We start from the raw sequence: 19,174 nt of genomic DNA on the forward strand, positions 1-19,174 counted from the left end.
ATGTGACTACGAAAGTTCGCTACCTCGTCGACACCGGCGCAGAAGTTAGCGTTCTTCCAGCAAATCCCGACGACAGACTTCACGAGTCTATTTTAAGTTTACAGGCGGCAAACGGAAAGCCGATCGCTACTTACGGTAAAAGGTACGTCTACCTTAACGTGGGTTTACGCAAACCCACACACTGGATTTTCGTTGTTGCAGACGTCTCTATGCCAATCATTGGTATAGACCTGTTACAACACCACAATCTACTCATCGACACACGCTCACGAAGGTTAATAGATGGAAACACTAAGTTATCTGTTTGCGTAACTCCTTGTTCTGGTTGCAGGTTATCCCCAGTCACGATTAAGCACGCCATAGACCCATTGTACCAATCAGTACTCGACAAATACCCCGGGATATACCAATCGCAATCGAAATTACCTTGTGTAACCAGCAATGTTACACATCACATCTCGACTACAGGACCACCTGTATTCTCGAAAGCTCGAAGACTCGCTCCCGAGAAGCTTAGGTTAGCTAAAAACGAATTCGACCACATGATGGACCTAGGGGTAATTCGACCATCGAATAGTCCATGGGCATCCCCATTGCACATGGTCCCTAAAAAGGACAGCAATGATTGGCGGCCAACTGGTGATTATCGGCGTCTGAATGCAAAAACCATTCCCGATCGTTACCCGCTGCCTCATATTCACGATTTGACAGCTACCTTGAAAGGTACAACTGTCTTTTCGAAAATCGACTTGGTTAAAGCTTATAACCAAATCCCGATGGCACCTGACGACATTCCTAAAACCTCCATCATCACTCCCTTCGGTCTTTACGAATTTCTACGAATGCCTTTTGGTTTAAGAAATGCGGCTCAAACCTTCCAAAGGTTTATAGACGACGTCTTCCGAGGTCTCAACTTCGTACATGCGTATGTTGATGACTGTCTAATAGCAAGTCCGGACAGAGAATCGCATCTCAAGCATCTGGACATTGTTTTCGATCGACTCCAAAGGCATGGCATTACTGTAAACATTCAGAAATGCTAAATCGGAACTAACTGCTTAGACTTCTTAGGACACACTATTGATGCCCAAGGCATCCGACCCCTTAGGAGCAAAGTGGCGGCCATTCTGGATTATCCAGAACCGACCACGATCAAGCACTTACGAACTTTTAACGGACTTGTAAGTTTCTATAGACGGTTCATACCCAAATGCGCATCCCTTATGAAACCGTTAACCGATCAGCTTCGTGGAAATGCAAAATCAATTAGTTTCGACGACACAGCCTGTAAAGCATTCTCCACAGTTAAAGAACACATCGTTAAGGCAACCCTGCTTGCTCATCAGGACACTCAAGCGCCCATTAGTATCGCCGTAGACGCATCCGACTCAGCAATCGGATGAGTCTTACAACAATGGGTTAACAACTCGTGGCAACCTTTAGGATTTTTATCGAGACGGTTGCTAGACGCGGAATCTAGGTACAGCACGTTCGGTAGGGAACTCCTAGCTATGTATTGTGCTGTACGGCATTTCCAACATTCCATCGAAGGAAGAGAATTCACGCTTTTTACCGATCACAAACCTCTTACCTTCTCTTTAAGTTCATCTTCAGACAAGTACTCACCGCGAGAGTCTCGACAACTCGGCTACATTTCGCAGTTTACTTCAGACATACAACACATTTCTGGAGCTAACAATGTAGTCGCAGACGCCTTGTCTCGAATATGTTCCTCGAACAGTTTCCAAGGGCTCGACCTTCTTAAACTCGCTCAGCTTCAAAAAGAAGACATTGATCTTCAGCATGAGTTATCCTCGACAACTCTTAAACTAAGTATTAAGCAGATGGGAACAGGTAAGGAAACCTTACTTTGCGACACATCTACAGGTAGGGATCGTCCAATAGTACCAAAACATTATCGACGCAACGTCTTCAATACGTTGCGCAATCTTTCTCACCCAGGCGTTCGTGCAACAGTCAAACTTATAGCCGAACGGTTTGGCTGGCCTGGCATGAATAAAGATGTGAGGGAGTGGGCACGCTCCTGTGTAAGCTGTCAGAAATCTAAGGTCATAAGACACAACAAATGTCCCTTAGGCTCTTTCAAAACCCCTGACGCTCGTTTCGACCACGTCCATATAGATTTGGTAGGACCCTTACCCCACTCAAACGGATACTCATATCTCCTAACATGCGTAGACCGTTTTACTCGATGGCCAGAAGCAGTACCGATTAAGGACATTACTGCTGAAACCGTGGCCCGCGCTTTCGTCGAACGATGGGTAGCAAATTTCGGCTGCCCTTCCACAATCACTACAGACCGCGGACGCCAGTTCGAATCTGGACGTTTCCGTTGTCTGACCACACTATTAGGAATCACGAGCTTCCGAACGACCACCTACCACCCACAAGCGAACGGGTTGGTAGAACGTTTTCATCGACAATTAAAAGCCTCATTATCAGCTTCAAACGTTTCACAGTGGACAGACGGTTTTCCACTCGTCTTGCTAGGTATCCGCAATGCAGTGAAAGCTGACATTGGATACACGGCATCTCAACTTGTTTACGGAACGACACTCCGACTCCCAGGAGAATTCGTGGATCCTTCAGCTTCTTCATTGAACATGGATCTAAACTCTTACACGAGTAGGCTTTCAAACGCTATGCGTTCAGTTAAACCTGCTCACACTCGACCTCAATCAACTGATGTTTTCGTTCAACCCGAATTACGACATAGTACACACGTCTTCGTTCGTCGAGACTCACATCGACGACCCCTCGAATCAGCATACGAAGGACCCTTCAAAGTTCTTCAACGCGAACCTAAGTACTATGTAGTAGATAAGAACGGTACGAACGATAGCATCAGTATCGACCGACTCAAAGCAGCGTACTTAGAAGGAAACCCTAGCTACGTCGATTTTCCTTCGGTACAAGCAAACGACACAGCTACTACACTCGTAGTACCCTACACGACAGCCGACACACAACTTGATACTTCGTCAACGTCGATAGATAAACCTAAAACAACGCGTTCTGGAAGACGAGTAAGATTTCCAGAACATCTTAACGAATATTGCACGTAGGACATAAGCTTTATCTTGAATTACCCTTTCATAGTTTATTATAAAATTTTTTTTGATATGCTCATTTTTTTTATAAAAAAAACAAAAAAAACAAAACATTTTTATCTTTTTTTGAGCGTATATATATATATTTTTATATATAAAAAAAACCAAAAGAAAACCATTTTTTTCCGATCGCTTTTACGCTGTTTGTAAGTGTATCAGTTTATTTTTTTCCGCTCATCTTGTGTCCCTACGCAAGTACGAGTGCATTTTTGACATGCACTCACACGTTCTATTTTTCCTCTTTTCCAGGACGGCTGGAAAAGAACGACGAAGTTTCGCAAGGAACCGGAATTTTTCATTGTACTATATTTCTTTATTGCTATGTTGTACATTTTGGTCCCATAGTTTAAGGAAAGACGACCAGACGCTGCTAAACGAAGCAAGCTATCAGAAGAGTGTTTTCCAACGACAAACTCGTTGGGTTTAAACTTCTGGCTGGTCACGTCTTAGGGGCATCACTACCTCACTAGGGGGGGAGTGATCTGTAGCTGTAGATAATTCCCCAAAATCAATAGCTCATTAAGTGTTCGACATTGGATGCTGACCATGTTGTTTAAGTGGACTTGTTTAACTGAAGGCTTTCGGTCATGCATCCGTACCAGATCACGTTTCAACACGGCGTGGGACACAGCTCCTACGTTTCATTAGCCAGCTTATAGAAAAGGTCCTCGATATATTGGTAACGAATCAAATATATCTTTCCTGCCTCTTCTCGTCTGACTTCTGATTTCTATCTGTCTGGGAACGATCGAATATAGAAGGTGCTACTGGTAGCCAGTTGTAAAACTAGAACATCCGTGGTATCTTCACCATCCTATGAGTATGTTTCATTCATCTCTGAACTGCATCAGAGCAACTCCCTGTGTGTACGGAGGATTTCTTTCTTCGTGACCGGTGTACAACATCACCTCTTCCATATCTAACCTTTGCTGCCTAGTTTGAGTCCAATGTATTTTGCTGATTCTCAGAACAGCCAAGTTGTATCTCCTCATTTCCGTTGCTATTTGACTGGTCTTCCCGGTCACCCACATTTTCCGGACTTTCAAAATTGCAACAAACAGGAAAAAGTCAATGTATTTAGCAAAAGCAAATATACGCGATTGCTTTCGAGGGAAAATACGTTACGTTAGTAGAAATTGATTCAATCAAGGTAAGAATAATGAACGATCAAAACCATAAGTTTAACTGTAAGAGGAAGGATATCCCTGTTCTTTTAAATATCGTTCTGAATATACCGTATTACCATATTACCATATCAGTTGTTTTCATACACTTAAATTCAAATACAAAGAAGTATGTAAGCTTATACAAGTCTGTTACGACAACGGTAGGTTTCGTGGACATTGAGAATGCAGTGAAAACTTGTTACTAGTTTGGATTTCAAGCCACGGCGCCTTATTTGTATTGGAAGTGTTTACATGGAGCTTGCACCGCAAGATTTAATCACTCAAGGAAGGAGAGATTTAGTATGTGGTGATATTAGCAAGGCAGTAGACAATTTTCAAAAAGCTTGTGAAGCTCTGTGAGTCTTGATAATGTTGCATATTTAACAGGTCGACAATACATGGTGACTTTCATGAAGCTCTTGCTGTTCCTAACTTACTGTATGGTACTGCACTTCTCGAACTATCACGAATAGAAAGTTCAGTTATCGGGAACGCATTGGATGGGAGTAAGTATGAATGATTTGTCTCAACGTGATTAGTACCGGATCCAGATAAAGATGATTCAGAATCGGATAATGAGATCATTGAACCTGGGCCTGAGTTGACAAGTAAGTTGGCACGTGATATCTCATTTTCTTTAGCTGAAGAAAAGGAAGATATTTCCAATCAAGTCATAGATGCTATGTGTGAAGAAAACAATCAGGAAAACAGTGAAACCAAAGAGGATGATGCTCCTAGTGAAGACATTGAAGGTGTAGGCGGAAATGATGCTCCCAGTAAAGACATTGAAGCTGTAAGCAGAAATGATGCTGCTGGTGATAATCCGACGGATGACGCTGTCGAGGAAGCTGAGGGTGGCGAATCAAATGAATGTGAGGGGGACGAGCCTGAGGACCAAGATGAGCTCCATAATAATCCCACAGACTCGGAAGCTGCTAAATCTGATGATGAAGATGATGTGTCGAATCTGCAAATCGCTTGGGAGGTTATTGAAGTAGCCAAAAAGCTGTTCTCACAAAAAGATGACGAGGAAAGCAAGCTGAATGTTGCTGAGTGCCTAGAAAAGCTTGGTGAGATTAGTCGCGAGAAAGAAGATTATGACCAAGCAGTAATGGACCTAAAGGTATTTCGTTTGTCCATTTTTATTTATCGTTTGACTTCAACGACAAAACATAGCATAGGTTTTGCTATCAGGAGTTGTCCATAAATAATGAGTTCGTCAAGTCAACGATTTTTAGTTTAGGATTTGTTAATTTAGGTTTCGTTAAACAGTAATAGTGCTCATTTCAACTTCGTTGTGCATTTCTAGTGAATAGTTGGATTTGGTTGGGAATAGAGTTTGTATTTTAAATTCCAAGTTTTTTAACAAAACTAAAAACGTTTATAATACAAGCATCATTCGGCCTCCATATAGCCTCATTTAGGTCAGTAATTCATTTACAGTGCATAGGGTTCCAAGTGCTTGTCGTTAAGATATTAACACCTGTTTGCCATATCACTATACAATGTGGGTATACCTCAAACATTCACTTATACGAGACAGCTACTTGCTTTTTGCGTCCATGTGTATTTTAGCTTCCTTTATTGTACCTTGCGTCATTCTGATTGGGTTCGCAGTCCAGTTTACCATCTTGTAAACGAACAAAATTTTGAGTTTACAATTGTTCTAGTTCTATAGTATCGACCGTTTATCTGGTTCCAGTTGTCGGTTTCCTATGTATCTGGTTGTCTTTCAGACTTGGTGCTATTTGCCAACATGTCAGTATGTAAAATTTCAACCCATTGATGTAGACTTAATTGTACTTATTTTGGAGGTTGTTATTGCAAAACGCGTCCACTACAGCGACAGAGCGGTAAGAAATACCTAATGGGAAGATTGTCAAGCTCTTTCAACTTGACCAATTTTTCATTCAAGTTTCATCGTGTCATCCATATTTAGTAGTGGATTCTCGTAAATAGCAGATAATATCAAGTCTAAAGACTAATATTGAGGTGTGGCAACTGACATAGCTTTGAATCATCAAGGCCAGTAGATTTCGATCTAAACATCCAAGTTGTTAACTAGATTGTGTTCATTAGATGGTCATTATCTTCAGTAGAAGACTTCGAAAGTGACTAAAAAGCTACTGATCCACAACGAAATTGAAGTTTTTGAGTGTTCCGGATCGTTTCCTCCCTTAAAAAGCTTTTATACGAGATCACATAAGAAAAGATTGCTTTTTCGAATCCAAATCAGAAATACAGTTGGCCAACTATGCAGCAAGTAGAAATAAAGTGATTTGGATATACAGTGATAGTCTTGAACTGTGATTCCTGTCCAAATTGCATTACTCTCTTTCCTATTTTTTCCCATAGGAATGCTTAGAAATCCGTACTGCCATTTTGGGTCAAAAAGATCGTCGTGTAGCTGAGAGCCATTACCAACTGGGAACGACATATGCGGTTTCTGGAGATTTAGGAAACGCAAGCAGCTCTTTCAAAGCTTCAGTTGAGTGTCTCAAGTTGTTGGCTGAAGATGTCAGGTCAAAAATCGAAGCTGTTGACCAAAAAGATGGAGAAGAAAAAGAGCTTTTACAAGTTACACTTAAAGAGATAGAGCTTTTAATACCAGACGTTCAGAGTCGGTGTGCAGATATTGAGGAAGATCGATTAGCTGAAAGCATTAAACAAACGGAGTCTTCAATGGAACCGTGCTCTAATGGTACTAGTGTTCCAACTGATGACATATCACACTTGGTAAGGAAAAAGCGCCCTGTTTCTGGAACGACACCTGTGGAATCTGTAGAAAATATAAGTCTTGAATTAAATGGTCATGGAAACTCAACTTCCAAGAAGGTGAAGCTTATAGATTCTAATGGCGAATCCTTGCCGAATGAAAACGGTGTTTAGTTAGTTGATGTATGCTTCTAGATTATAAACCGGTTCCAAATAATTGCATTTCATTTTTACAGATTTTGTCAGAAATTTTTGTCTATCGTTTTTGAATAATTTATCTGCAGATTACTTATTCCAAAAATAAAGTTTATGTATTCCCTTCGATGTATTGCCTTTCTGACAAGTTAAACGGGTTGGTCGAAAATTTTAAGTCATCGGTATAAACCAAGCGAAGGAATTTATAACTGTCATGTTTCGTCATCCCCCTTTTTCCATACAAACTACCTTCCTTAACCAATTAATATCTTAAGAACTGTTACTTTCTGTTAATGGTGTAAGCGTGGGAAGGAATCTTCAAGTCTGAAGGATATGTTAGGACTTTATGAGAATCTGATACAACTTCAAAGTTTGGCAGATAACAACGAATTAACTTCCCACTCTGAAGATTATTGAATGTCCTTTGGACCCGCATTCCAAATCACATACAAGTTGGACAGTCAGTATGAAATTTATAGGTGCCTTAGCTTATATGATCAGGTGTTGTGACGCAAGTAGCTTCATCCAGCCGTATATTAGCGATTTCGTGGAACATTTTCGTTGTTCTCACCACTGCCCATCCCATTCGCTCTTGCTTGAAGTGGGGGAATGTTTGACACAGTCGAAAAAAATAATGTACTTTGAACCAATCCAAAACTGAGCCTCAGGGTTATTTCGTCGACTCGGGTTCAAATCCTACAAGCAACCGCGGGATCATACATTTCGGAATGCGAGATATTCGGGCGACGTTCCTTTCAGTCTACAGCATTGTAAGGAAATCTGAACTACTTAGGTTGTTTTCGTAAAAGACATGGAGGAGATACCCGCAAGTCTGGGATGCCAGTTTGCGACGGAAAGTTCTTTCTGATTGCACATAGGAGTACTTGTGCTTTCACAGGCACCTGTTGCCAAATGTGAACCTAATCTGGATAAGTATTCTAGTCATTTGAAGGGGAGATTGTTAGACGGTAGTAAACTACTATAGCATCTGACGAATGTTTTGGAAGATACAGACAACATAAAGCTGAAGAAAACAAGTAAACTACCCAGCAGGACATAAAGGTCAATATACACAAGGTAAATATGAACACCTATCTCGGTAGCCGAGTTTCCCACTCACCTAAAATTCACGTTCTATTCTGAATAGAAGTCGGATTATTTAAAGCTTCAGTCGTTACAATCGTGCGCGTAATACGTGAATGATAACCATATTTCAGGGAGATATTACACGAGGCCTGCAACAAATCTGTCACGTTTATGGATCTTTCAAGAAGCTTGTTAACCATTAATAAAGCATTGTATAAATAAAAATGGAGGTACTGGAAAGTACATGATATTAGCACTTAAATCTAATTGGTTCTTATTACATTTCAGAAAGATTAGGTTGGTATGACCAAGTGTCGTGTATTTGATAAAGTAATTATCAGTTCAAGAATTTAATAAGTATCATTTTTTTAATCCGAGGGATTATTACTTTTTTCTTGAAAAATAAGGAAATATGTATTTTAGACGCTTCACTACATAACACGTATTTCGCTGACGAAATCCTACCTTATTCTGTAGTCCTATAACACTAATCAAGTTACCTATAACTATAGTAGGAAGCCATTATGTAATTTATTTTCCAACAGATACTTCCAGGTTACACTTGAAACAACACATTATTTTACATAAAATGGTCGGAAATCCCCAGATTAGTTATTTCTACATGTATATCACGCTTTCTATCCTATTCTAATTTTATCACAACTAAATAACTGGTTTACTTGCCTAAACAAGCTGTAGTGATGAATTAAATTAATGGTTGAACATGTAACGTCCTACTATAAATTTGTTTAAGTACTACTTATTGAATTCACATGATATCTATTTCCTAATTCCTTATACACTATTTTAAAGTTTATTTCCTAGTAATATTATTTTTTAATAGAAATAAATTTTGCTAATTCTGTAAGCCTAATTTTAAAAGTATTTTATCTGCAGAACAACTGTTTACTTGTTACCAACGAATACTCTGTAAGTCTAGTCCATGTTACTGACTACATATTGGTTATTTTATAGACATGATGAAATCATTAAGTCAAATATTCGAATTGGTAATTTACCCCACTCCCGAATTAAAACCAGATGTCATTTTGAACAAACTACTGTAGTGAACAAGTAGACGAGTGGGGACAATCGAATGTATTTCGGTACAATATTACAGAATATCTTAGTAAAATATGAGAACCATATAGTAAATAGTTAATTTGTAAACTATCAATTAATTGTCTCAATCACGACTGTTCCTTTTGCAAATATCAGTTCATCGTCATTGATTATTATTGTTCATGCATCTTCATACCAATTGCGTTTCGTTGTCGATCTTCTGAAATACATTCAATGCCCGACCATCGTTATATACTACTTGTGTGGATATAAGTAGCCCACACCAAAATAATACTGTTCAGCAAATTAACAGAAGTTGATGTTGATAATAGCAACAAATCTATTCATACTTTATAAAAATTGACTAGCTACCTAAGTAGTAATAATCAGTGGATTTCCCTGGCTGGGGTCCAAGAGATGGTGCAACACAGTGGCTAGAGACGTTATCAGATATGGCTCAGAATAGAAGCCAGTGGCGATCCTGCTGTAACCTTCTTTTACTTTTTTCATAAAGAGTGGTTATAACCTTAACTAAAAGAGTCTTCTGGTTGTACATTTCAGTTCCTCCCATAATTACTCTTTTTTTTTCATCCTATTTTATTTTCTTTTATATATACGCATCTTCCACCTTTCTCTTCCCATTCTCATTGTTTTGTGTGGCTCATATGTATCTGGTGCCCCTTTGTACCAATATGTATGTGTTTAAATAAATAAATAAATATTGTACATTGATGTTATCAGTTCATTTAATAGAAGAAGCATTTGTATATCTAGAATCTACAATAAAATTTGTAAATATATATATTGCCTATCCAGACTTATGTATCCAGAAAAGGTATATCCAGCCTCTATGTTTATCTTGGCTTACGACTGGATCACCGGATACCGAAACTGAATATTGTTGATTAAATCTATCTTCATCTTCACATCCATCATTCCCAATTCACATGAATTCTTTTCTATCATAATTATCTTGATAACACCCCTCTTATTACATATTATATTCACACAACGATATTAACACTATTGTTATTACTATTATTATTACCTCGATTAACAAGATGAAACTCTCCTACTATACATTTTATTCACACGATATTCTTTTTTCACTTTCATTTTGTCATATTACTATTATAGTGATTGTGACTGAACACTTTACTCCAAATCGTTTCTGACCTTTATTATATAACCTTTCTAATTTGTAAATAACACAATTTTGAAGTATCTATGTCGTAACAGATGCAAACGTTCACCATTTTCAACATATAACATCGTCAAATTCATTAATACATGCCTCATTTTGGCCTTTGTAATATATCAAAATAATTATGGATTTGTAACCATGAAGCCCGATGATGAAGTTATTGAAAGCACTTGTTCACTCAAATATTCTATATATATATATATATATATGATATACCCTGTGAGAAGTGATTTCCTTTCCTAGTTTGGAAAATTTCATCAATGCTCATCTAAAATTCAACACAGATTCTGATCGTAGAATCTTTATCCACCTATTATGAATTAATATTATTTACTCTTAAACTGTAAAAACTATTTATACTAATCACCTTAGTATAATAGTATCATAGAAATAATAGTATAATAGATCATATTTCTATATCGCTTATTCCACAAACTAGTTTATTGAAAAACCAGTTAGGTAAAATATTTATATTTGGATTATTACATGGAATGAATGTTTATTTCACAGTACATTATGGATTTGCATCTTATATCCGGTCAGTATTCGATTATTAATAGGTAACTACCTATACTACTAAAAACTAATGTAAACTATTCATTCAATATATACACTCTATTATGTTGTTGTTGTGTATAACATTCGTTAAATTTTACATTAGATATTAGATATTTAAATACTACATATCTATAATTAGTTCCTTGAGTTAAGAAAAACTTATAAAAGAGTCATAGACATTAGTATTTAATACTGGTATACAACTATTCTAGTTATTCATTATTTAATTGTAACAAAATGTGGAGATTATTCCAGAATTTATGCATATTATATTGTATATATTTAAATTCTTGTTATGCTGATTCACATGGTGAAAAATTGAGTAAACCTGAATTTGATCTATGTGTTCAAGAATGTGGTAGTCAATATGAAGAATGTTCTAAAGCAATACGTGGATTATGGAGAAATTTTCAAAAAAATAAAAAACAAATTATGAAAGTTATGAATAGTTGTTGTTTACGTGGTCAAGGTGATCATTCACAACCATCAACATTAAGTTTTGCTACATGTGTACGTGATAAATGTGGTGCAGAATTATGGGGGTAAGTGATTAAAATGATTTTTCTGTGTTAAAATAAGAATATTATCCGTTTATTACTTTCCCATATTTTACAAATATGTTTAATAAAGGAATCAATTTTATTGGTCTCATTACATATAGTGGTTTATTGTATATTGTTATTCAATTGTAATGCTAAAAGCAATTTATCTCTTCTTATTCAAGTTTACTTATATGATCTACTTATAAAATAGATTTATTTAATGTAGTTAGTGTCTGTTTCAGTAACATTTTCGTGATTTTCTGACTTTGGTAGTAAGGTGTTGTATCCTGTGTCGGTAAGTGTTTTTAAATTGTACCCGCGTATTAGAGAGCAGCGTTTTATCGATCGGAGCAGTGACACACGAAAACCGTACGAGCAATCTAGAGTACTTATCGGTCCTGCTATCTGCCTAGCCCAGCCAGTTAAGTCCAGAACACTAATAACAGCCTCTGCAATATGAATCATTATTCTCAAAAATACTGGGTTTATATACCAAACTAACTGACTACATCGTACCATAAAATAGAAAATAACATTTGTACATGATTTAGTCAAATGTGGCTGTGAATAGGGGGGGCAGTAATTAATGGACTAGGGATAACTCAAGAGCGGTAAATCGTACAGTAATAGTCTATAGGTCAAAATAAAGCTTATCATAAAAGGAACATGAATATGAATAGTTTAGTTACTTAACAATTATACAATAGGAAATATATGGATCATATTGGTCCATAAATAGCTCTCAAAAGTCACTATTCATAATCCTCTTCGGGATATAGCATAAGGTTAATGCTGATAAAGACAATTTATATTAGCACTACAAAATATTCATAATAGCTTTCGCTGAAAGTAATACAAGCTACAATAAAAAAGAATGCCTTCGTTTTAAATATGATAGTCTTAATCTTGGTTAGTGTTGTTATTTTTTTAATCGCTTCGTGGAACGAAGTTTTAATAAGTTGCTTCTAAAATCAAAGTATCCTGTTTCATACAGGTAATCCTGGTATTCATTAAAATCAGATTGTTAAGACAATTTATAAAAACACAGAGATGCTAAATAAGATGAAGATTTTTTATAGTAAAGTAATAGTGTCTACCAAAATCATGTGTTGAGTTACGAATAAAAGCGAGTTCCAATGTTATGCTCTAAATATATGTAGGTTTTTTAAATATAAGTGCATGAAATATCAAGGTAACCGCTTAATCAAACCATACTTCATCATACACTAATAATTTCAGTCATGAATATGAATAAAGTAGAAGTTCGAAGTCTTAGGACTTATAAATTGAGTAAGTAATTAATTAAAAAAACAATGTTACAAGGTGTTCAAAGAGCAGCTATTGGGTTTGAATCCGACGAGTTCTCAAAGGGATAACATGATTTTTAGCATTATTATGTTAAATCATGAAGGCATGACTTCGTTATTATAGTATTTGTGATATCAAGAGTTTTGTTGTAATTTCGTTCTCTGAATTGCGTTGCCTAATTATGAAATAATCGTTACTTTCTGGACGACACAATTATCACAAATGTCAAATAGAAAGTGTATGACTATTTACATGAAACCAATAAGAAATAAAGGAGTAATCCGCTGCCTGTAGGAAAAATATGGTAGACATTATAAAGTAAGAATGTAGAAGAACTCAGAAGTAGTAATGTCTTACTGTGATTAATATTTATTAAGTATATTCATAGAACGTGTAAATGTATGTGATAAAATTAGGTAAACTGTTTTAAAATGATTCCTATTCAATTCAATAAATTTTGAATTCATTGCTTTTTATTATCTGCATATATATATGTAATGATGATTGTAAGAAGAAACATTTAGCCTGAATAAAAATTAATTTTATGATCAATCTAGTTTAATAAATATCAGCCGCTCACTAATGACTTCTGTTGTAAGGAAATGTATTAACTTTGTAGCTCAAAATAATGAGTTATAGCCTTAAACAAGGAAAACTTAGCTTGTATTGGTGACCGTCGATAATACTGGATGATAATCTTTCTCTATCAAGAACAGACTAAATTGGAAAGTCATGACTACTCAGTAGATATCGAATGATGAGAAATGAGGTCTTTATCGAGAGACAGGAATATACTTTGGTTACGACTTTGTATCAGGTTAAGTTGTTGATAAGGTTCAACTCAGGATAAAAACAACTGGCCAGTACACTATACTTTTTAGTATTCTTCTTGATGATTTCTGTCTGTGCATATTCTGACACTACCAATGTCTTTAGGTCTTAACTTTTGTCTTACAGACAGACAGACATTTAGATGATAAACCGAATATTAGTTCCAATTAAAACGATCTTGACGGGGACAAATATTAATAATGGAATGTTTCGATATAGAAAACTGATCAAATTAATTTTGTGATAAGTAGTCTGTATGGCTAAAAAATATTTGAGATACAATCAAAGTCTTTAACTATGTTACTTTAAGAAATGAACAACTTCAAAAACTTATACAGTAGCAAAAAACCGCTTTCTTACCATAACAAATGCCTAAAACATATTTTTTAAAGTTTAAAACCATCTGAAGATTTTCACTATTTCGTGGACAAGGTTTGGTTGGATTTATAAAGTGGGTTAAACACTTTGTTTGTTCTAATTTTTCAAAGTATAGAAAATGTTGTATCATAACAAAAGGTTATGAATTTTTTTACTCCACCAGTGAATTAATGAAGTCAACCAATTGAATGAAATTATAGAAGAACATTAGATTATAATGACTGCGGATCATAGATAAGTGAAGCTATTTATTTCAAAAACAATTATCTTAGATTTTTACTTCGTTACTAGTATTTTAAAGAATTTAATAAATGGTTCAGCGAATAGATGAATCTTGATATAATTGATATAAATACCTTGGGTACTGGCTAGGAGTAAAATCCTTATCGGAGCTTATTAATTATACATATTTACATCTTGGTCTTGTCTCCACTGGAAACAAACCCAGTACACATCAACTGGAATTCTAGTGTGTTATTTACTGGATTATTAAGTCAGAAAGCTATAATTTGTTTAATGAGCATATTATGAACATATTATTCGTTAACAGGTGTCCATTATTCTATTGTGGACACTCAAAAATTTAATAGTGAGTTTCCTCTTATAAAACCAGGTATTATGTCAAGCAGCCAATTTATAAACAAGGATTGACTAAATAACCCTTGAATATAAACTTATGATTTATAAATAATCTATTACTGTTCTATGAAAATGAATAAATGGATAAATAAATAGATGGGGTTTTGTGGATATTATAGTAATTTTAATAGTTGAGATCATGAATCAATTGAAGCTAGACCATCATGGAAAACCTGGAAGCACTGGACACCGTTTCGTCCTATTGTTGGACTCCTCAGTAGTGAGCATCCACGATCCCACCTCTTATTTTGAAAGCAGGGGAAATACACATCACTATTCAAAGCGCATAACAAAAACACATGTCATTTATTGTTTGGTTAGATATTGCTTTTACTGTAATAAGTTGAAAATATCTTTCTTCAATAAAATCCTTACGAAAAATTCTTTAATTTGTTAATCATAAACATAAAAAACTTCAACTTTAGTTTTTAGTAATTATTTAAAGATAATTTTATTCACAGGGAATAATTGGAAACCTAGGTGGCTCTGAACAGTTGTTTTTTGAACTTAGTTTTAAACTTTCTAACAGAGTCTATTCATAACTCCATATATGATCATATTTCGAACCGTCAGGTTTCTCAGCCAGAACGTTACCTTTATATCACTGAGTTAGGATATAATAGTTTACTTTTTCAACTTCAATTAATTCGCGATAACTTAAAACAGTCATCCAATGATATTGGGGATATCTATCTCATGACTGGATCCAATTAATAATAATATCTCAAACAACTTTTTGGTGTTTCCCTATTTTCAATGGTCCTCTTGTCTGTGATGAAATATGTCTTCAAGTAAGAAGTTATCCATCAAATAAACAAGTTTCTAGATGCCTCACAGAGCAGATAGTAAAACCTAATATCATAACTGTATAAAAATATCTCGTAAGGTAGCAAGTGTAAACTTACATAGCTCTTGAGAAAGTGTCCTGATATACTTCCAATAGGTAAGAGTGGAAGAAATCTGGACAGGAAATGATACATCTTGTAAGTTGAACGCTATATTCAGATCCTAAGCTATTCTGGTAACCCCAGGCTAGAACTACTCTGCGACTTGAACACCAGAGAGAAGACACGAGTATGAGAGAAACACTTTGCTGCAAGGTTCAATCTTGTTACAGGAAATCATAGGTATTTATAGATGTTAGCGTATGTCAAATCAACATCCTATTTCAGCCAATCCATTAACGACATTTTATGCTACCGGCCAATAGTAGCTCGCCACGTTGGAACTCTAGAATGTTCCATCGTACTCTGATTGGCTGGGTCTCTTCGGCTCCTTTTTGGGCCTCTGGAGGCTCCGTCGAAGTTCTCCGGAAGCCGACTCAACAGGAAATGAATTGAAACTTTCTGTGGAATGAATTTACCAATGTTATAATGAGGTACTTTGAATTGTGGAATCCATGTCGTGAATAAGCTTATTATTCATTGTTAGTATGAAGACAAAAATTAATCGAAGCTGAGAATTTGGACACAAAATCTCAACTTGGTGGTCAGAACATGTTATGCTCGCTTCAAGACCTATTAGTCCTTGGTTCGATACTCCGTAGTGTCATGGGCGATAAATTATAATTATGATAAATAATACCTCAGAACGATCGTTTGATAACATACTCTTGAAAAGAAATTTAGCAGAGAATAAGTTCTGATATGGGATCCCTACTGAAATCAGCTTGATTTGTAAGGAACTTTCGTAGCGGATACGACTGACAACCATAAAGTACTGAGCAGATTTTTCATCCTAGTATAGTGTTCTTCAGTAATGCTCACCTGTAACCTCAGCAGGACTAGAAATCAACCATCAGACTACTAGATTGACATCTATTGTATATATTTCAAAACACGATTAATTTGTGGTGTACTGGGTCATCATCTAATGGCATTAGGGAAGATTTTCACTCTTGACATCTCTGAGCTAAAAAGGTCATGACTTTGTGCTGGAAAATCAGGGACTCATCTCAAAGTAAGTCGTCCGCCAGCTTATGAATACAGTTTTGATGTTATGATTTTTTAGAAACTAACTCAATTTGTAAGTATTAACGTTGGACCGACGACATTAGAGTAACAATAATTCCTGGTTTTCAATGGTAACTAAACTGAATTAATGCGTGAGGAATACTACTGAAAGAATAAATAACCGAATTCAATTATTTATCTCTCTCAAATAATATATTATAAGATTTTAGAGTATAATGTTTTTACTACTATTTCGTTATTTCTTTTCTACAGATGTAACATTAAGAAACGTCATAGTGGTTTTCTAACCGAACAAGAAATTGAATATATCAAACAAAAAGAATCGCGCCAGAAAAAGAAAACTCCACAGTAAGCTAAAACAATTCTCAAATAAAAACAACTTGTAATGATTTTCAGTTAATAGACACATTCTAATTGTAACAGTGATATTTCTAATTTAAACATTAAAAACACGAAGTTCAGCGAGGGGATCTCTTTTCAACAAATTTGTTATCAAGCTGTACAATCGTATATATATATATATATATATGAAAATGTTTTGTTAAAGTATTAGTTTCGTGAGTACATGTGAACAAGGAATAACCAAGATGATGTAGTAGGAAGATTATAATACCAGATTACGTAATGCGAATAAAAACAATAGACTTAATAAGTTAGCAACAAATTATAACGTGAATGTAATAAGATGATTAAAGTGTTTTTGTCACAATAATTAAAAGTCATAGAGGTGTGAAAAATAAAGAAAGTGATATCATAAGCAATTATGAATGAAATAATGAGAATAATATGAGACATAAGTAAAGGGGAAAACGTAGTAATAATAGTAATAAAAATTAAGACCAAGGTAACAATAACGATGGGACGTACTTTTTTGTACACATAGCTCTGGCTTCAGCTCATGGATGGTGAGAGCTTCGGCCATTTGTAGGAGTTGGATATGAAGAAATCTAGGTAGATTTAGATGAATCGTATAAACAACCTTAAATTCATATTGTGGGTCCGTAGAATGATTACATTCGATTAGACGTTCAACTATGAAACTCTTAACTACTTTCCTCTCACCGGTGTAGAACCACACTGGGATGTGTTCCCATATCCACGTTGAAAGCGAGCGCTAGCTACGGCCAATGTACCTTGCTCCGCAAGAGTAGGTGAACTGGTAGATGCACATGTAGGCGACCAGACGAGGAAGCTTATCTTTTATGGATACAGAAAAGAAGTTCCTACTAGTGAACGCTATTCGTAGTTTTGCCGCATTGGATATTTTTTTATCACTTTCGTTAAAAGATTTTTGATTACATCAGATGTTCGGTTACCTTTAAATTCCAAACTTATATAAAGGTTTTTCTTTGGAACGGAACAACTGCATTCCTTGACAATACCTCTTTTCATATTCTTATCTATGTAGCGGTCTGGATTTTGTCATTTTTTGTCAGAGATTTCCTGAGGAATGAGAGTTATTCGTCAATGCATTCCGTACTACATATCCGATGTATTCGGTAACATAAGTAGCTAATGAGTTTTCTCTTTTTGCTTAGACGAACCCAGCTATAGAATTTGGTCTGTTGTCCATTCCATGTTTATTTTCTAAATATGGATTTTCTTAAGGAACCGTCACTCCTTATCATCAGAGGCACATCGAGAAAAGAGATTGACTGGTCTCGCTTATATTCTAATGTGAAGTCTATGAAAGGATAGCATGTGTTGAAGGAATGTAAGATATCGTCTAATTCAATGTTATCGTCACACAAGTGTCGTTCATTTATCTTACATATAGATGAAATCGATTTATCATCGAACTGAGTTGGTCGTTTTCTAGTTTTACCATAAAATAATCTGCTAAAATTGGACCCAATGGAGATCCCATTGCGATCTCATCTCTTTGTCGATATATTTCATTGTTGAAATCGAACTAAACATTTAAGGTACAATATAACAATAGTTCTTTCAAGTGTTCAGTCAGCAGACCTTCATCTATATAGTTAGAATCAATATACTCACATATATAACATATTGTTTCGGTTAAAGGTACCCTAGTGAACAAACAACTAACGTCAAAGGAGATCATATGTGTTTTCTAAAATTATTAACATCCTTAACAATTAAAATATTGTTTGATGCATAAATTCACAGAAAATATATATTTACTGTTGTATTATATAAAAATAGAAAATCATTTTCGTTCCTATTTTACTAAGAAATAGTTATTGAAAATATAACTTTATTTAAATTATAAAATAAAACTATCTATCTATATATAAATAAAAATATTTGTAATATCCCAATGAGTAGAAAAATTAGATTTTTTGAAGTTTCGTAACTCAGTGTAAGCCACTTCTTCAGAGAAAAAATAATCATTATTTTTTCTCTGAAGAAGTGGCTTACA

General features: G+C 35.4%; 2 protein-coding genes across 2 annotated transcripts; both read left to right on the forward strand.

The window, feature by feature from the left end:
- Positions 1 to 4,549: 4,549 nt before the first annotated feature.
- Smp_058320 (putative nuclear autoantigenic sperm protein (nasp)) lies at positions 4,550 to 7,336 on the forward strand (the record flags this gene model as incomplete). The annotated part of the gene is made up of 5 exons (XM_018789358.1): positions 4,550 to 4,653; positions 4,685 to 4,803; positions 4,837 to 4,905; positions 4,939 to 5,420; positions 6,653 to 7,336. 5 exons carry the CDS (start codon positions 4,550 to 4,552, stop codon positions 7,184 to 7,186), a joined length of 1,308 nt encoding a protein of 435 aa, XP_018654809.1. The 3' UTR covers positions 7,187 to 7,336.
- Positions 7,337 to 11,289: 3,953 nt separating this feature from the next.
- Positions 11,290 to 17,322, forward strand: Smp_153550 (hypothetical protein). Its single transcript, XM_018789359.1, has 2 exons — positions 11,290 to 11,659; positions 17,041 to 17,322. The coding sequence occupies exons 1-2, from the start codon at positions 11,355 to 11,357 to the stop codon at positions 17,138 to 17,140; spliced, it is 405 nt and encodes a 134-aa protein (XP_018654810.1). The 5' UTR covers positions 11,290 to 11,354; the 3' UTR covers positions 17,141 to 17,322.
- The last annotated feature ends 1,852 nt before the right edge of the window (positions 17,323 to 19,174 follow it).

The sequence above is a fragment of the Schistosoma mansoni genome, chromosome W (assembly GCF_000237925.1).
Source record: "Schistosoma mansoni strain Puerto Rico chromosome W, complete genome".
NCBI classification, from domain to species: domain Eukaryota; kingdom Metazoa; phylum Platyhelminthes; class Trematoda; order Strigeidida; family Schistosomatidae; genus Schistosoma; species Schistosoma mansoni.